Source organism: Schistocerca gregaria, chromosome 4, assembly GCF_023897955.1.
Source record: "Schistocerca gregaria isolate iqSchGreg1 chromosome 4, iqSchGreg1.2, whole genome shotgun sequence".
Taxonomy (NCBI): domain Eukaryota; kingdom Metazoa; phylum Arthropoda; class Insecta; order Orthoptera; family Acrididae; genus Schistocerca; species Schistocerca gregaria.
Genome location: NC_064923.1, coordinates 762,501,617 through 762,516,297, shown reverse-complemented (window position 1 = coordinate 762,516,297; position 14,681 = coordinate 762,501,617). Strand labels below are relative to the sequence as shown.

Genomic DNA, 14,681 nt, shown 5'->3' with positions numbered 1-14,681 from the left:
CTCTGGAGGTTGTGTGGTTGTACAGGAATGTCATTTTACTGATGATCACTCACCGATCGTCCTTGGGTTCCATGCTTACTGCAGAAATCGGGTCGGCACCCTGCGGGCCTCTGGTGGCGTATGTACATTGGTCCGTACGGACGTTGCTAGCAGATGAATTCTTCTTCAAACTGCATTGGAAGAAGTTGCTGTTAGGGTCCACCTGGGCTCGGAGGTCACGGTTTGCAATCTTTATCTCCCTCCTGACAGTACTCTTACACCTGCTGCCTTAACTGCCCTTCTTCAGCAGCTTCCTCCTCCCTTCGTCCTTCTCGGAGATTTTGATGCTCATGATCCCTTGTGGTGCAGTGCATTTCCATCTAGTCGGGATCTTCTCATAGACCAGTTTCTTGCAGACCACGACTTGTGCATTCTTAATGATGTCTCCCCTACTCATTTCAGTACCAGTCATGGTACCTTTTCTGCCATTGATCTTTCTTTCTTCTCCCTCCCTCCTTTCATTCCACTGGTCGCCACACGATGACCTATGCGATAGCGACTGCTTCCCATTGACTCCCTCACTCCCTTCCCTCTCCCCGGTGGACAGGTTACCTCGTTGGTCTTTCCAACACGCCGATTGACCTCTATACACTGCTCAGGTCGTTCTTTCTCCCTTTGTCGTGTTGTATTGATGACGTCCTCTGTGACGTGTCTGATGTGATTCTTCGTGCCGCTAGCCTTGCTATCCCAAGCTCATCCAGACCATTTCGCCACCGACAAGTCCCATGCTGGAGTCCGGCCATTGCTGCTGCCATCCGTGATGGCCATCGAGCTGTGCAACACCTAAGAGGCACCCATCTGCTGTCAATCTTATTACCTTTAAACACCTTCATGCCAAAGCCTGTTATATAATCAAACGGGTATGTTGGGAACACTTTGTTTCTTCCCTCAGTTCTACTGTCCCCATGTCACGGGTATGGGCTACACTTTGCTCTATCCAAGGTTGCCATTGGCACTCTACACTCCCGGGCCTTGCCCTCCCGGATGGCCTTGGCACAGACCTATTGATTCTCGTGGAACATCATGCGACCCATTTTGCAACAGCATCAACCTCCTATCCAGCTGCTTTCCTTCACCAGAAATAGCGAACCAAAGCTTCCGCTTTATGTTTTACCCCTTGTCAGTCAGAATCTTACAACAAACCTTTTACTGAATGGGAACTTCTTTCTGCACTTTCTTCTTCTCATGATATAGTCCCTGGCACAGACTCCATTCATAACCAATTGCTTCAACATTTCAGTGCTCCACAATGACATCTTCTTCGGGTGTTTAACCGTATTTGGCTCCAGGGCAACTTCCCTTCTCAGTGGAGAGATAGCATTGTGGTTCCCATCCTTAAACCCAGTAATAACCTCCTGAACCCCGTTTGTCGAAAGCTATCTGCCAATTAGTCCGACAAATGTTGTTTGGAAGTTACTTGAATGGATGGTAGCCTGTCGGCTCAATTGGGTCCTCATATCTCAAGATCTATTGTCCACTTAGCAGTGTGGCTAAAGAGAGGGACAGTCTCTGATTGATTATTTACTTTGCTTGGAATCCGCAGATCGGCAGGCTATTTCCAGCACTGCCATTTGGTTGCAGTATTTTTCAACCTTCGCAAGGCCTATGACACAGCTAGGCACCATCACACACTGCCATTTGGTTGCAGTATTTTTCAACCTTCGCAAGGCCTATGACACAGCTAGGCACCATCACATCTTACTTACACTTCATGAGTGGGGTCTTCGGGGCCCACTGCCGATTTTTATCTGCCATTTCCTGTTCCATTGGTCGTTCAGGGTTCGGGTTGGTACTGTTTTTAGTTCTCCACAGACCCAGGAGAATGGCATCCCACAGGTTCCGTATTGAGTGTACTTCTTTTCCTCATTGCTGTAGATGGACTTGTCACATCCGTCGGTCCTTTGGCCACCCCTGCTCTGTATGCGGATGATTTCTGCATTTGGGTTAGTTCCTCTTCGATGGCCTCTGCAGAGCGGCAGCTCCAGGGAGCTATACGGTGTGCCTCCGCATGGACCTTCTCACATGGGTTTCAATTTTCTCCTTTAAAATCGCAGGTGGTCTACTTCTGTCGCCGTACTACGGTCCACCCCGATCCGGAGCTCTACCTTGATGCACAACAAATACCTGTGGTCCCACAGTTTTGTTTCCTGGGTCTTCTTTTCGACAACACATCATTTGCCTGCCTCATATCAGACTTCTGAAGGTAGGTTGTTTCTGTAAACTCAGTGTCCTTCACTTCCTTGCCCACACCTCTTGGGGTGCCAACGAGTCCTTGCTCCTCCGCCTTTATTGTGCTTTAGTGCTGTCTCGCTTGGACTATGGTTGTCAAGTTTATGGTTTGGCTGCTCCTTCCACACTGCGCCTCCTGGATCCGGTCCACCATCGCAGTATCCGTTTGGCCACCACTGCCTTCCCTACTAGCTCTGTTGATAGTCCCCTGGTTGAAGCTGGGATCCCCCCCTCCTTTCTGTTTGGCGGTCCTAGCTTCTGGTTTCTTATGCAATCACTGTCCGTTCCTCTCCCACTCATCCTTCCTATTCTATCCTGTTCACAGACCAAGGACGTCACCCACCTGATTCCCGCCATTGGGCGGGTTTACTGGTTGGGCTGTGCCTTGCGTCTCTTCACCGTGATTCTCAGCTTCCTTCTTTGTCCTTTTTCCCATGTTCCCTCCCAGCCCCCCTCCCCCTTGGTTAGTTCCTCTGCCTCCGATTCCGATGGATCTGTGCTGAGGTCCGAAATATTCCGTTTCCCCAATGGTGTTCCATTTTTTTTTTTCTCCCCCGCCGAATTTTATGGGAGTTTTGGGATGCTGTTGTTTTTTACACTGAAGGCTCTAAATCTGCTGATCATGTGGGATATGCCTTCACATCCTCTGTTGGCATGGAAAATCATCTCGTGCCAACTACATGTGGGGTGTTTACTGCGGAATTGACGGCAATTTCCCAGGCGCTTACCTTTATTACACGGTCCCAACTCAACCGTGTTTTGCTATGTACGGACTCGATGAGTGGCCTTCGGGCTATTGACTGGTGTTTTTTCCCGCCATCCCTTGGTCTCAGCCATCCATGACAGTCTCACTGATCTTCATCAAGTTGTTTTTTTCCATTGACTTCCTTTGGGTCTCTGGCCATGTGGGTATCCCAGGTAATGAGCTTGGTGATAGTTGGGCTGGGGGAGCAGTCAGTTACCCCCCTTCTCTGTAAACCCTCCTGTAGCTGATTTACGGCTTCACATCAAATTCCAGTTCGTACAATCATGGGCCAACTATTGGGAGGGTAGCTCCTTGTCTAATAGACTTCGTGCAATGAAGCTGACGCATGTCCCATGGTGTTCTTCCTTCCGCCTCTCCCAAAAGGACTCAACCACCCATGGTTTTCTTTTGCGTAATGAGCCACTCCCACTTTGGGGTGTGGAGCCTTCCAGTCAGTAGCCCACATTTTGGTGAAATGCCCCCTTCTTTTGGCTCAGCGTACTAAGTATAGACTTCCCTGCATTTTACCTTAAATATTGGCAGATGATTCCTGGATGGTTGAACTGGTTTTCAGTTTCCTCTGTGAAAGTTTTATTTATTTATTCTCAGTTTCAAGGTTTTTCATCTCACTCTGGAGTAGGGGCAGGGCAGTGAGGGTTGGGGAGTCTCCCACTGTAAGCTGTGTTTGGAGATTCCTGTCTCCCCTTCCTGTCCAAGATCCTCGTTTCTTTCCCTTTTATTCTGTTTTTATCACTTTTCACATTTGGTTAGTCTCCTTTTACAATACGCATTTTCCCATTCTAGCAGTTGAACCACTGCCCTACTTGCTAAGCCATTTAAATTATATTTCAGATCTTTCACAATTACTTCTTTCATCTGCAAACAAGAAATTTTTATATGAAAGTAGCAGGTCACTGATGTACCATATTAGCCATTCGTAAGTCATACATTTCCCCCCAAAATCTGGGCATGGTCTTGCCTGCACTGCATCAGAGGTGGGATATTACCTGCCTGTAGCATAGCCTTAGGGCTGCTCACTTGCTGACTTCCCTCATTTTCTTTTCACCATTGACAAAATGACTGCACTTTCCCTTTTTTTAGCCTTTTACTTTTCATCGTTTTGACTTTTTTGAGATGTCAATCTGTCTGAATGGACCACATTTGAAACAAGGGACTGATGACCTTGCTGTTTGGTCCCTTCAACCCCAATCAACCAACCAGCCAACTAAATGAAACTTCAACAGTTGAAGCTGTTGACAATGTTACCTAACATACAACAATTGATTTCCAAACTGTAGCAATTTTTGAACTAAGAAGGAGCACTTCAGTTGAGTTTCCTGTGATGCAGATAAACAGCACCCTAAATTTACATGACCGGATTTTGGGGGGAAATGTATGGCTTACGTATGGCTAATATGGTATATCAGTGACCTGCCACTTTCATATAAAAATTTCTTTTTTCCAGATGAAAAAAGTAATTGTGAATGATCTGAAATATAATTTAAATGACTTAGCAAGTAGGGCAATGGTTTATGTCAGCTTGGGCCTTAAGGGGAATATATTGCCACCTAATTACAACAAAAACCAGTGCATGTAATTCCTGACTCTCATACAAACCAGATGGTTGTATCACAAGGGGAGCATATGGCCAGTGTAGTTGTACATTTTAAATTCTTAGGAATGCAGATGTGTACGAAAAAAATTAGTGAAAGTTGCACATTCATAATTTTTTTCAGAAACTAAGTGCTACTAGTATAGAAAAAGCCTCTGCTGTCATATAAATGTGATACTGTGCTTGCTTGCATATTTTCATTCTGTTACGCCTTAAGGTCATGTTTTTGAGTAACTGAAAATTCATAAAGACTTCTTTGAACCTAGAAAAGGGTTATCAAAACTGACTGTAATGTTAGGTGCTAGTTCAAAAACACCATGCCAGCGAATGTTTGTCCCTGTACCATTTAATTACTTCTAGATGAGGGAATTTGTAAAACTCTTGCATGCGCATGATGTAGAAAATTGGATGCATTTGGCTAATACTTCCTTAGCCGCTATACAGAAGAACTGCAAAAGAACCTAATAATTTAAATCATAAACCTCAGAATTGCAAAGTAAACTGAAAGGTTTCCTTGTGAGCAAGTCCTCTTATTCTCTATAGAATCTAAACTTTTTCCTTGTGTTTTTTAATTATTTGGTTTTTTAATTTTTTTTAATCAGAATTATGTAGGGATTTGTTCCATTGCCAACTAGTTTGGTGCACATGGTCCCATGCAACTGGATAAAAATTAAAACATCAAAATGAATAATTTTTTTCCGCACTCTTAAAAAGCTGCACCAAATATTTTCAACTGTTATTTCATCATGTTGCCTCAAAAATTATTGAGTAGTATGAATTCCATGCATGATTTTACCTCAATCCATATGTTCTTGATCATCATATTGTTCCATTTGTCCATCTTCAGCTTAAATGCTACGAGCCTTTTAGACAATGAAGGACAAAACACTGTTAGAAACATTTCAGTGTATAGCTAATATTGTGTGGGGAAGTGCTGGTCTGGCATAGTGTAACATAGCATTCATTCTTTTTTTAAATCACAGAATTGACCACCTGTTTTTAATTTATCAGGAGTGATTTTTATACCTGTTTTTACAGCTCGTCTGGTGGATTATCTTCACTTTCACCTTCAAGCCGAGAAAGTGTAGACCCAATAGCAGAACTCCTGTCCCAGCTGTCTGGAGTACGCCGTTCAGCAGCTGGGCCTGGTTCCACGCCTTCACAGCTCCAGCAGCTGCAGATGCAGTTGCAGTTGGAGAGGCAGCAGGTGAGGGTATGTGGACATCTCATAATTACACATGACTCTACTGGAAATAATTGATTTTTTAATTTTGTGTGTGTGTGTGTGTGTGTGTGTGTGTGTGTGTGTGTGTGTGTGTGTGTGTGTGTGTGTGAGCACACTGCTTTTCTGTTATTTTTTGGGGTGTTAGAAAGTTATATGATTTGGTCTTTGAAGTTTTCATAATATAGTCGATAATGTATACATTTCCATGCGGCTAGCTGGATTAAATTTCTGCCGCTGCGTATTTGAAGAGTACTGACAGCAGGGCATGGAAGAATTTATTTAATAAGGCAAAAGCAAAGCATAGGATCTGGGATGCAGCTTATTGTTAATGGAGGTCTGGTGTTTTTGTCTTGACGAATGTTATAATAGCAGATATTGTAACACCCCCTCCATTCGAGGGGCTCAGCATTCGTTTGCTGGGTAAGGTCTTGGCGACCCCAGGTTCCTGTGCGGGGCAGCTTCACTACCTGGACCACGAGGAAGGTACACACCTCAAAGAAAATCCTCAACCTCAAATTGTGTAATATGCTGATGAGGTGAATGGCTGTTGAGGTAAAACAGTCTCTAGCAGGCAACCTCTGGGGCACCCGCCCCCCGCCCCCCTCCCACTTCCCTCCCTCCCTCAGTCGTATAAGGATTGCTCAGGCATGCAGGGCTCTGCCTCCTGCATTGATGTTTGATTCCCTGGTGTCCTGTGGTATCCTATGGAACAGTCTCGTCAAACTACTACTGACGGGACGGGTGTACCCTCAGGTAGTAGCCACATCCACTCATCAAAGAGAGCTCAGTTGGTTAATCCTCCCAAGAAGAACTCTCAGAATTCTAGTAACAGGGCACTAGTGTGCCATAAAACTTTCATTGTAATCAAGAAAACAAAGGAAACCTTTGAGAAGGTCTCCCATTTCTGTATCTACAAGGCACTGGAGGGTGTTGCTGGCCCCCCTAAAAAGTGTCAAACAACTTCGAAATGGAACACTTATAGTTGATACTGAAATTCAAGCCAAGTATCTAAGTTTCCGGGATATAAGATCTTAGGTGACTACCTGTTCCTTTGAAATTGCTTGCCAGATTTTTGGATTGATGTATGGTCTGTGAGAGGAAAATTATTCCTTGATAATTTATGTAATTTATGTGCTATCCACTCTGTGGAGGAATGAAAACAGATATTTGATCGATAACCATTTGTCCAAAGAACATATTCAGTGGCTCAGTGTACTTGTTTCAGGCTGCACGACAACAACTGGAGCGGTTACCTCGGAGACAAACACAAACGGCTTCATCAGCAAATACTGGTGGAGCGGGATCTTCGGGTTCAGGTGCAGCTGGAACCACGACAACAGGAAATCCTGCTGCACCATCAGAGTCAAAAGCTCAGAATTCTCAGAACAGTTCTCAGTTCCTGCTTTCTAGGTATATTAATTCTGTTTTAAAAGCATGCTAGCAGTACTTTACTAGACTGAACTATTTAGTTTCTTGTTTTGTTGTGGAGTGTAAGGCTGATGATCATTGTTATAATGACTTTCTGTTGTTATTTGGTGGAGAGAGAACTTGGAGAAAGGTGTTTAGCAGTGAATTTCTTTTAAGGTATCTAAAGTTGCAGTTAACACTTATGTGGAAAACTTACATGAGTTACATTGATTACTCTATAGTCCAAATTTTAATTTGTGAGATCTGGCTGTATGGAATAAGGAAATATTGTTGTATTTCTGTCATACAATATTTCTGCATGGGAAATCTCCTAGTGGTTTGTCACCCTAAAACCTAAATTAGACAGTATCAACACTGCCACAAAGGGCAAGGGGATCTCTCAACTTACCTTTAGGCAGGCATAACTAGAGAGGCTGCATGCCAGGTGGTCTGCTGCATGCATTCTGTGCATGCACAAGCCACATTGGCACCCCTGCATGTGATGTCTGCACGACTCATCTGTCGTACTGCTTGCTTGTCAGTTGTTTGTCCCCCCTTACCCCTGCCCATCTGTGCCTTTCGGCACTTGACAGCCTGCCGACAGGTACTCGAGCAGGAAAGTTAAATGTTCCATTTATTCACACTTATTTAGCACATTTTCTTTACAATGTGTGTTACTTCCTGTCGGTGAAAGTGATAGGTTTATGTGCCATGTTCATAGCCTGCACTGCTTGGAGACAGATAAATAGACATTATCCAGAAATGAAATTCTTCATACAGACAAGTTGTACACTGCAAACAGCAAGTGTCCATGTGAGAGAGTTGCAGGGAAGTGCCACAAACTGCGCATGTTGACATCTACTTAATCACTCTTTAGTGCCACAGTTGCAGCAACTGAAAAATAGTCGCTCAGAGTATTTTGTGCAACAAAAGCAGGAAAGTTTTAAAAAAATTATACAATGATTTGTGATAATTCTGATCCATATATGGCTCATTATGCAGCAGATTTTCTGCAAAAATTAGCTAAGGATTTGCTATCTGTCATGTAGTACAGAGCCTGCTCATGTCCCATGGTTTGTTTCTAGTGGAAGAAATTGCTCTTTAGTTGGCATTCATACTGCCGTGAAAATGTGTAATTGGCTGCTGCACACTGTTTTGAACACTGGACAGCAGATTTACGTGACAAAAGAATATAGAAGTTTATTCCCATGGCATGATAACTGAATTAATTTTTTTGGTGAATGTTGAGTAGCAGCTCGTGTTTGCTACAGCGAACCAATAAATATTTTCCAGTAAACAATGTTTTCTTTATATTTACAGTTTTATGGAATCTAGCTTTCTAGATAACTTCATTAGTATGATCTATTGGCTAGGGTTTTTCGTATCTGAGATGTGTTGCGTGGTGGCAATCGAGACAGGAAGGCAAACCACACCTGGATTGAATCTGCAAGTCCGATTAACAATCATGGCTGGTGTACTGGCCAACTGTGGATTGTAGTTAGTTTCCCATGCTCTTTTAGGCTTGTCCCCAATTAACACCTCAGAAATCATGATAAACAAATAGTGAAAATGTGCAGAGCAAAATTTACACGATTCACAGACAGGTGGTGCACGTGACTTCTCTCCCTCAAGTAACTGGTGACAGCAGTAACAGGAATAGCATCTGGTTGCAAAGTTAAAAAAAATAAATTGGCCAAATCTTGGAACACAGCAGCACTATTATAGACAAGATTAATGTAAAGAAAAATGTTAAGATAGTGTGACCTTTTGGTTCAGACCATATGGAAGCTTTACAGTTTCCTTTTAGACAAGATTGCACTAGTGCATTTGCCGTTTCTTTCAAGTGTGCGCGCGCGCGCCCCCACACACGCACGCACGCACACGCACGTGCGCGCGCGCGCGCGCGTAATAATGCAATAGTAATGCATATATTCATACATAATTGAAATAGTAATTTGTCACGGCACCCTCATCTCAGTTTTCCAGATTTTCTCAAATGGTCTTATTCAGTAGTAATATAAAAATAATGCAACAGCCAAACATAATATCATAAAAAAATACTTTGTTGGATACTTACTGTAGTAAAATGTGAGCAGTGATTCTAGGGCAATCAGTGTGGAATTACAAAATGTGAAATATTGCTGAAGTAATGAAGATGCATGCATTTGTCTCTCAGTACTACCTGGTTGCATGATCCTGTCCTGTTATGCTATGTTAATGTGGTTTATCTCGTAACCCACATCTTCTTGCTATTTTTTTTCATCTTATAAGTCCTTCCTTTTTCCAGAATCATTTTATCTTTTCAAAACTGAATTAGAATTTCTGCTACAGCATATTTTGAGTTGACAATAACGGTGACATCAAGAGAAGAGCTAATCAGGCTTCTCCTAGAAGACATTAATTCTTATAGAACTGGAATGCCTCTCAGGAGTGGCCTGGTAGGGAATTTCATTAGCAAACAAGTTCACATTGTTGATTAATTTTACTAATTGGCTTTTCCTCAGCAAGAAATTGATTCTTTTTTACATGGTCACAGAAAGTATATTTATCATTAGTAGCAGTAGCAGTAGGCTGCTTCTAAGGAACTTGAAGCTCCCATGCCGATCTCACATAATTCATCCAGCTGCTCCTGTCCTGTGCTGCCTCTTCCCAGTTATTTATCCCCAATCATTTAGATATGCAGTCAATTTCATTGTGCCAAGTACTCTTGGGTCTCCCCCTTGGTCTTTTACCGTATGGCTTCCCCTCGAATATTCTTAACACAATTTCAGCTTATTTCATTCTCATCAGATGTCCAGCCCATTGCAGTCTTCTAGCATTTATTATGTTCACTATCGTTGGTTGTTGTGATAGCTCGTGGATTTCTATGTTGTCTTCTCTTCCAGCATTGTGATTCATTTTCATAATATGGACCAAAGATTTTTCTATAAACTTTATTCTCAAACACTTGTTAATGGTGGTGGTCTGTTTTCCTTAGGCTCCATGTTTCTGCCCCATAGATTAGAAGAGGTCTGATGATTGTATTATGTAACTTTATTTTAGCTTTCCTAGTCAGCAGGGCTAGTTTTAGTAGTTGATTTGTCATGCTGTAGTATCAGTGTTAGCACTTTTTTTACATTCTTTATATTAAATTTTCAGTGTACTTAAAATCACCCGTCCACTGTGATGCCAGACATTGACTGGTGATAATAACTTCTTAATTCTGCAGCAGTATCTTGAGAGAAACCATTACCAAACAGTATTGTAAATATGCTTACGATCAAATTGATACCAACTGCAACATTTTCAAGTACCACATTTCTTAAGATTAGCTGCAGCTCCCTCCTCATGGCTAGTCACAAATGGGGAGCACATCCTGTAACTTGGCTGAACAGTCCAGCCATGGCTGGATTACAATTTTTACTAAGCTGGCTGCTTGTCAGCACTATCATAAAGTCAGGACATAACGCCACTGTTGGGCATGACAGTGGAACAGTGTATGTTTTGGAGTGAAGTTGCTTAAGTGCCATATCATGTAAGTGTTATAAGCCTGTGCTGCATATATAAAAACAAAATGACTTACGTGAGGTGCATGCCAGTGCATTGTATGGCTACTGAGGAGATTCGACTTGGAAACTCTTCACGGGATGCATATACTGCTGGTAGGTATCACAAAAAATAAATAGGTGTTCAGAAGGCATGTTCCCGTGATGCAGTTTCAGCTAATAATCGTTATAGGGTGTATTCTGTTCTAAGTTGGAACAGAATGGTTGTAATGAAGATCTCTCCCCCCTCCCCTCCCCTCCTCTCCTCTCTCTCTCTCTCTCTCTCTCTCTCTCTCTCTCTCTCTCTCTCTCACACACACACACACACACACACACACACACACACACACACACACACACACACACACACGCACGAAACTATAAATTTAGAAAAATGAAAAATATCAGGAAGAACTAAATGGAACACAAAAAACTTGTAAAATCACTGTAATACTAGCCCTCTTATTGAATCATAAAATGGTGGAAAGGGTGCATGCTTCCTAAAAGAGAAGAACCTGGTGGCTTACATAGGTGGTAGATGGTAATAAACTGAGTACATGGATACAGAGTACTAACTGTGGGACATGACTGTTTAGACTGTTACGGCTTTCAGAAATCACGAACAAGTATGCAGCTCAGCAAAAGTTTGAAATATACATTGCTAAGTAGTGCAAGATAATTTTGGGTATAAGTTTCTAAATATTATAAACTTTTTCAGTAAGGCCACAGTTGTTTGGGAGGCAATTGGTTGGAGGTTCTGAAAGTTCCTGAACCCACTAGAAATGCTCAACACAAAAGTTGATAGAACATTTTGTGCATGACCACAGAACAAGGGGTAATTGGAACTTTCATTTTGCCAAAGATATTAATTTTCTATTCTCTGTGCTGCATCGGGAATTGTCCCTCTGTGGGTTTGCTGGTTATTTTACATCTCTACTTGAGATACGAAGTTGCATAAATCTAGTAAAACAATTATAATCAGGAGAAGGGTGTTCCTCATGGGAGCAGGCTGTGTGCATGTGTTCGTACGTGTTTTCAAAATCAGGAGATGAATGTTTCACAGTAAGTGGCTTGCTTTGTTGAATGTGTACTGCTAACACATTAGAGTCTATAACGAGTCAGCTATCCAGTTAGTACCCAGAGCCTGAGGAAATTTGCTACAATTTACAATTTTTAATAAATTTACTAATCCACTTATCTCTTAAGGCAGTGTATCAGCTTAACCTCCCATCCTTTCTTTTTATGAATATATCTACGTTTAGCACAAGTAAATTATACAAGGATTTGTAGATATTACTCTAAAGATACTCTTTTTCAGCAGTTTTATTTTTCCCTGAAGTGGACAAAATTTTTGTAAGTCGTAGGGAATGGTACCCTGTTGATTTAAAATCACTTGCCAGCAGGAAATACTAAATGCTTCATTTATAGGTAAAGTGTTATATTGTGAAATGTGTTTTTTTCCTCTTTCTCATTTTTACAATTTAGAGAACCTCACTCGGGTATGAAATCTTTCAAAACACTCGGTAACACAAAAGCCTGTGTTACATGGCCTACAGTAGTATCTGGTATCTTTGCTCACTGCCTTTTCTTGCAATATTCCCTTGTGCCCAACAGATGTTACATCTTCTAGCTGGATTTGTTTTCTTTCGTGTTGGTGGCAGTTTCTCAGGAAAATGACGTGCTGTGAGTCTATTTGCACTTGCAACTCCAGATGCTGAATTTATGTTTTTATTTAGTTTCACTCCTCCTTTTTGAACCAATTGCTTTCCTAATTTACAGATAAAATCTGCTAATGCATACTTTTTTGATATTTTGGTATTGGGAATAATGGTGGCATTCACAATTGTCTTCATAAAAATATTGAAAATCTTTTCCCACCATTTCACCATCTTTCTCTGGAAGGGATGGTAACTCATCAGCTGGTCTCCTCTGTAAACACATTTTACACAAGTTGTAGTCTAGTACAACATCTGGCTTTACTACCTCAACATATCCACTCCTGGATTTGACACGGACCTGCGAAGCAGTCACCTTATGTTGTGTTGACAACATGTGTACAACAAGTTTGTCTTTCCATCTCAAGCAGAAAAGGTGTCCTTTGCGATGAAATGTCACTTCTCGTTTCTTTGGTTTTTGATTTATTAGGTCTCTAGGCAAACCTATCCCGTTCTTCATCACAATTACAACTCGCAGTATATTTCTTTCCCATAGTTCTTCAAAGACTGCAGGACTTGTATAAAATTGTCCATGTATTCCCCATGTCCTCTTCTCAGGTAAGAGGAACACAGCCTCAGCAGCAGGAATTTGACAAAATTGTCAACATTCCTTTTCCTCCAGTATAAACTTCAGAATTGCAATGTAACCTGTTCGAGCATCGTTTACAACATACTGTTTTATCCCATATTTCTCTGGTTTGTCTTTCATGTACCGTATTTACTCGAATCTAAGCCGCACTTTTTTTCCGGTTTTTGTAATCCAAAAAACCGCCTGCGGCTTACAATCGAGTGCAAAGCAAGCAGAAGTTCTGAAAAATGTTGGTAGGTGCCGCCACAACTAACTTCTGCCGTTGAATATATGTAGCGCTACACAGGCATGCTTTGTAGGCACAAAGATAAATACTGGCGCCAAAACCTCTGCGTCAGTAAAAGAATTTTTAAAAAAAGGTGGAAGACGAGCTTTTTTTTCTCCGCTCCGAGTTTTGACCACTGCATTTTCATACATTATACAACGAAGTAAATACAAATTTCGTATTGTTCATTTTCGAATGTAGCAGAATTTCAATGTACTACCAAAACCCAACTGGTAAGACTGTTTGGGGTGTTTGCTAATAGGAACCTGATGAAATGTGAATCACATGCTGTATTCTCTTCACCATAACAATAATACGAAAATAAACATTTTGCCATGTATTCTTTCGTGTTTGCTGCTATCTCATTTAAATCCTGTCTGCCCAATAAACTACGAAACTAGAATGAGATAACAGCAAACGTGGAAGAATATACATATCATGTCATGTTTATATTCGTATTATTCTTATGCGTAATAGTGATACAGTCAGAAATAAAGCACGGCAACTGACTAGATTTTTAAATCTAAGATGACTAATTTCTGTGCAGAATTTGATGTACTAAAGAAGCGGCCGCAAAGATTTTCAAACGGAGAAAATTTTTCGCCAAACTCTCGTTCAGAACATCCTCTATCATTTGGTTTTTGTTGATCATGGTCAAAGAAAGCAGCAGTGTAAGTAACAACAAATAGCAGTCTCTTGCCATTCTTGCCATTGTTTCACTAATGAGACGATTCCTCTCTCTCTCTCTCTCTCTCTCTTTCTCTCTCTCTCTCTCTCTCTCTCTCTCTCAACTGTAAGCGGCGGTAGCGCGCACAAAAGCAAGCCATGCCGCTAGCGGCGACAGGCCGTAAACACTCATCAGAATGCGACAAACCATGCATGCTACAGTACAGTAATGCATTTTCAGCTTAGAGTAACGTAAACAGCTGTAACAAAGAGAATGGCACTTGTGAGATCAAAGAAAAATAAGCAGTCAATTCAAACCAGACGAAGCACGTGAAAAAGGAAGGGTACCCATATAAATACGGACGGAGTGCCTGACGCATAGCAATGGCTACCTGGTAGAGCTTAACTGCTAAGCTTAAGACTCGAACCAAACTACTGTAGCTGTATCGTCATTCATTCGACCTAAATTGTGTCTCACATTAAAATGAACCAACTTTGTTTCGATTTGGAGGTGCGGCCCAAAACTTTTCTCTCCCCTTGAATTTCGAGTCTCAAATTTCAGGTGCGGCTTAGATCCAGGAAATTTTTTTCCCTTTATTTCGAGTCTCATTTTTCAGGTGCGGCGTAGATTTGAGTGCGTCTTAGATTCGAGTAAATATGGTAAA

General features: G+C 41.7%; 1 protein-coding gene across 2 annotated transcripts in view; it reads left to right on the top strand.

Moving 5' to 3' along the window:
• LOC126365828 (E3 ubiquitin-protein ligase KCMF1-like) overlaps nucleotides 1-14,681 on the top strand; it is a 111,506-nt gene that overhangs the window by 89,282 nt on the left and 7,543 nt on the right. For both annotated transcript variants that reach the window (XM_050008455.1, XM_050008454.1), the window contains exons 6-7: nucleotides 5,664-5,838; nucleotides 7,076-7,260. In XM_050008455.1, the coding sequence (XP_049864412.1) occupies nucleotides 5,664-5,838; nucleotides 7,076-7,260 (360 nt within the window). The remainder of the gene's footprint in view (nucleotides 1-5,663; nucleotides 5,839-7,075; nucleotides 7,261-14,681) is intronic.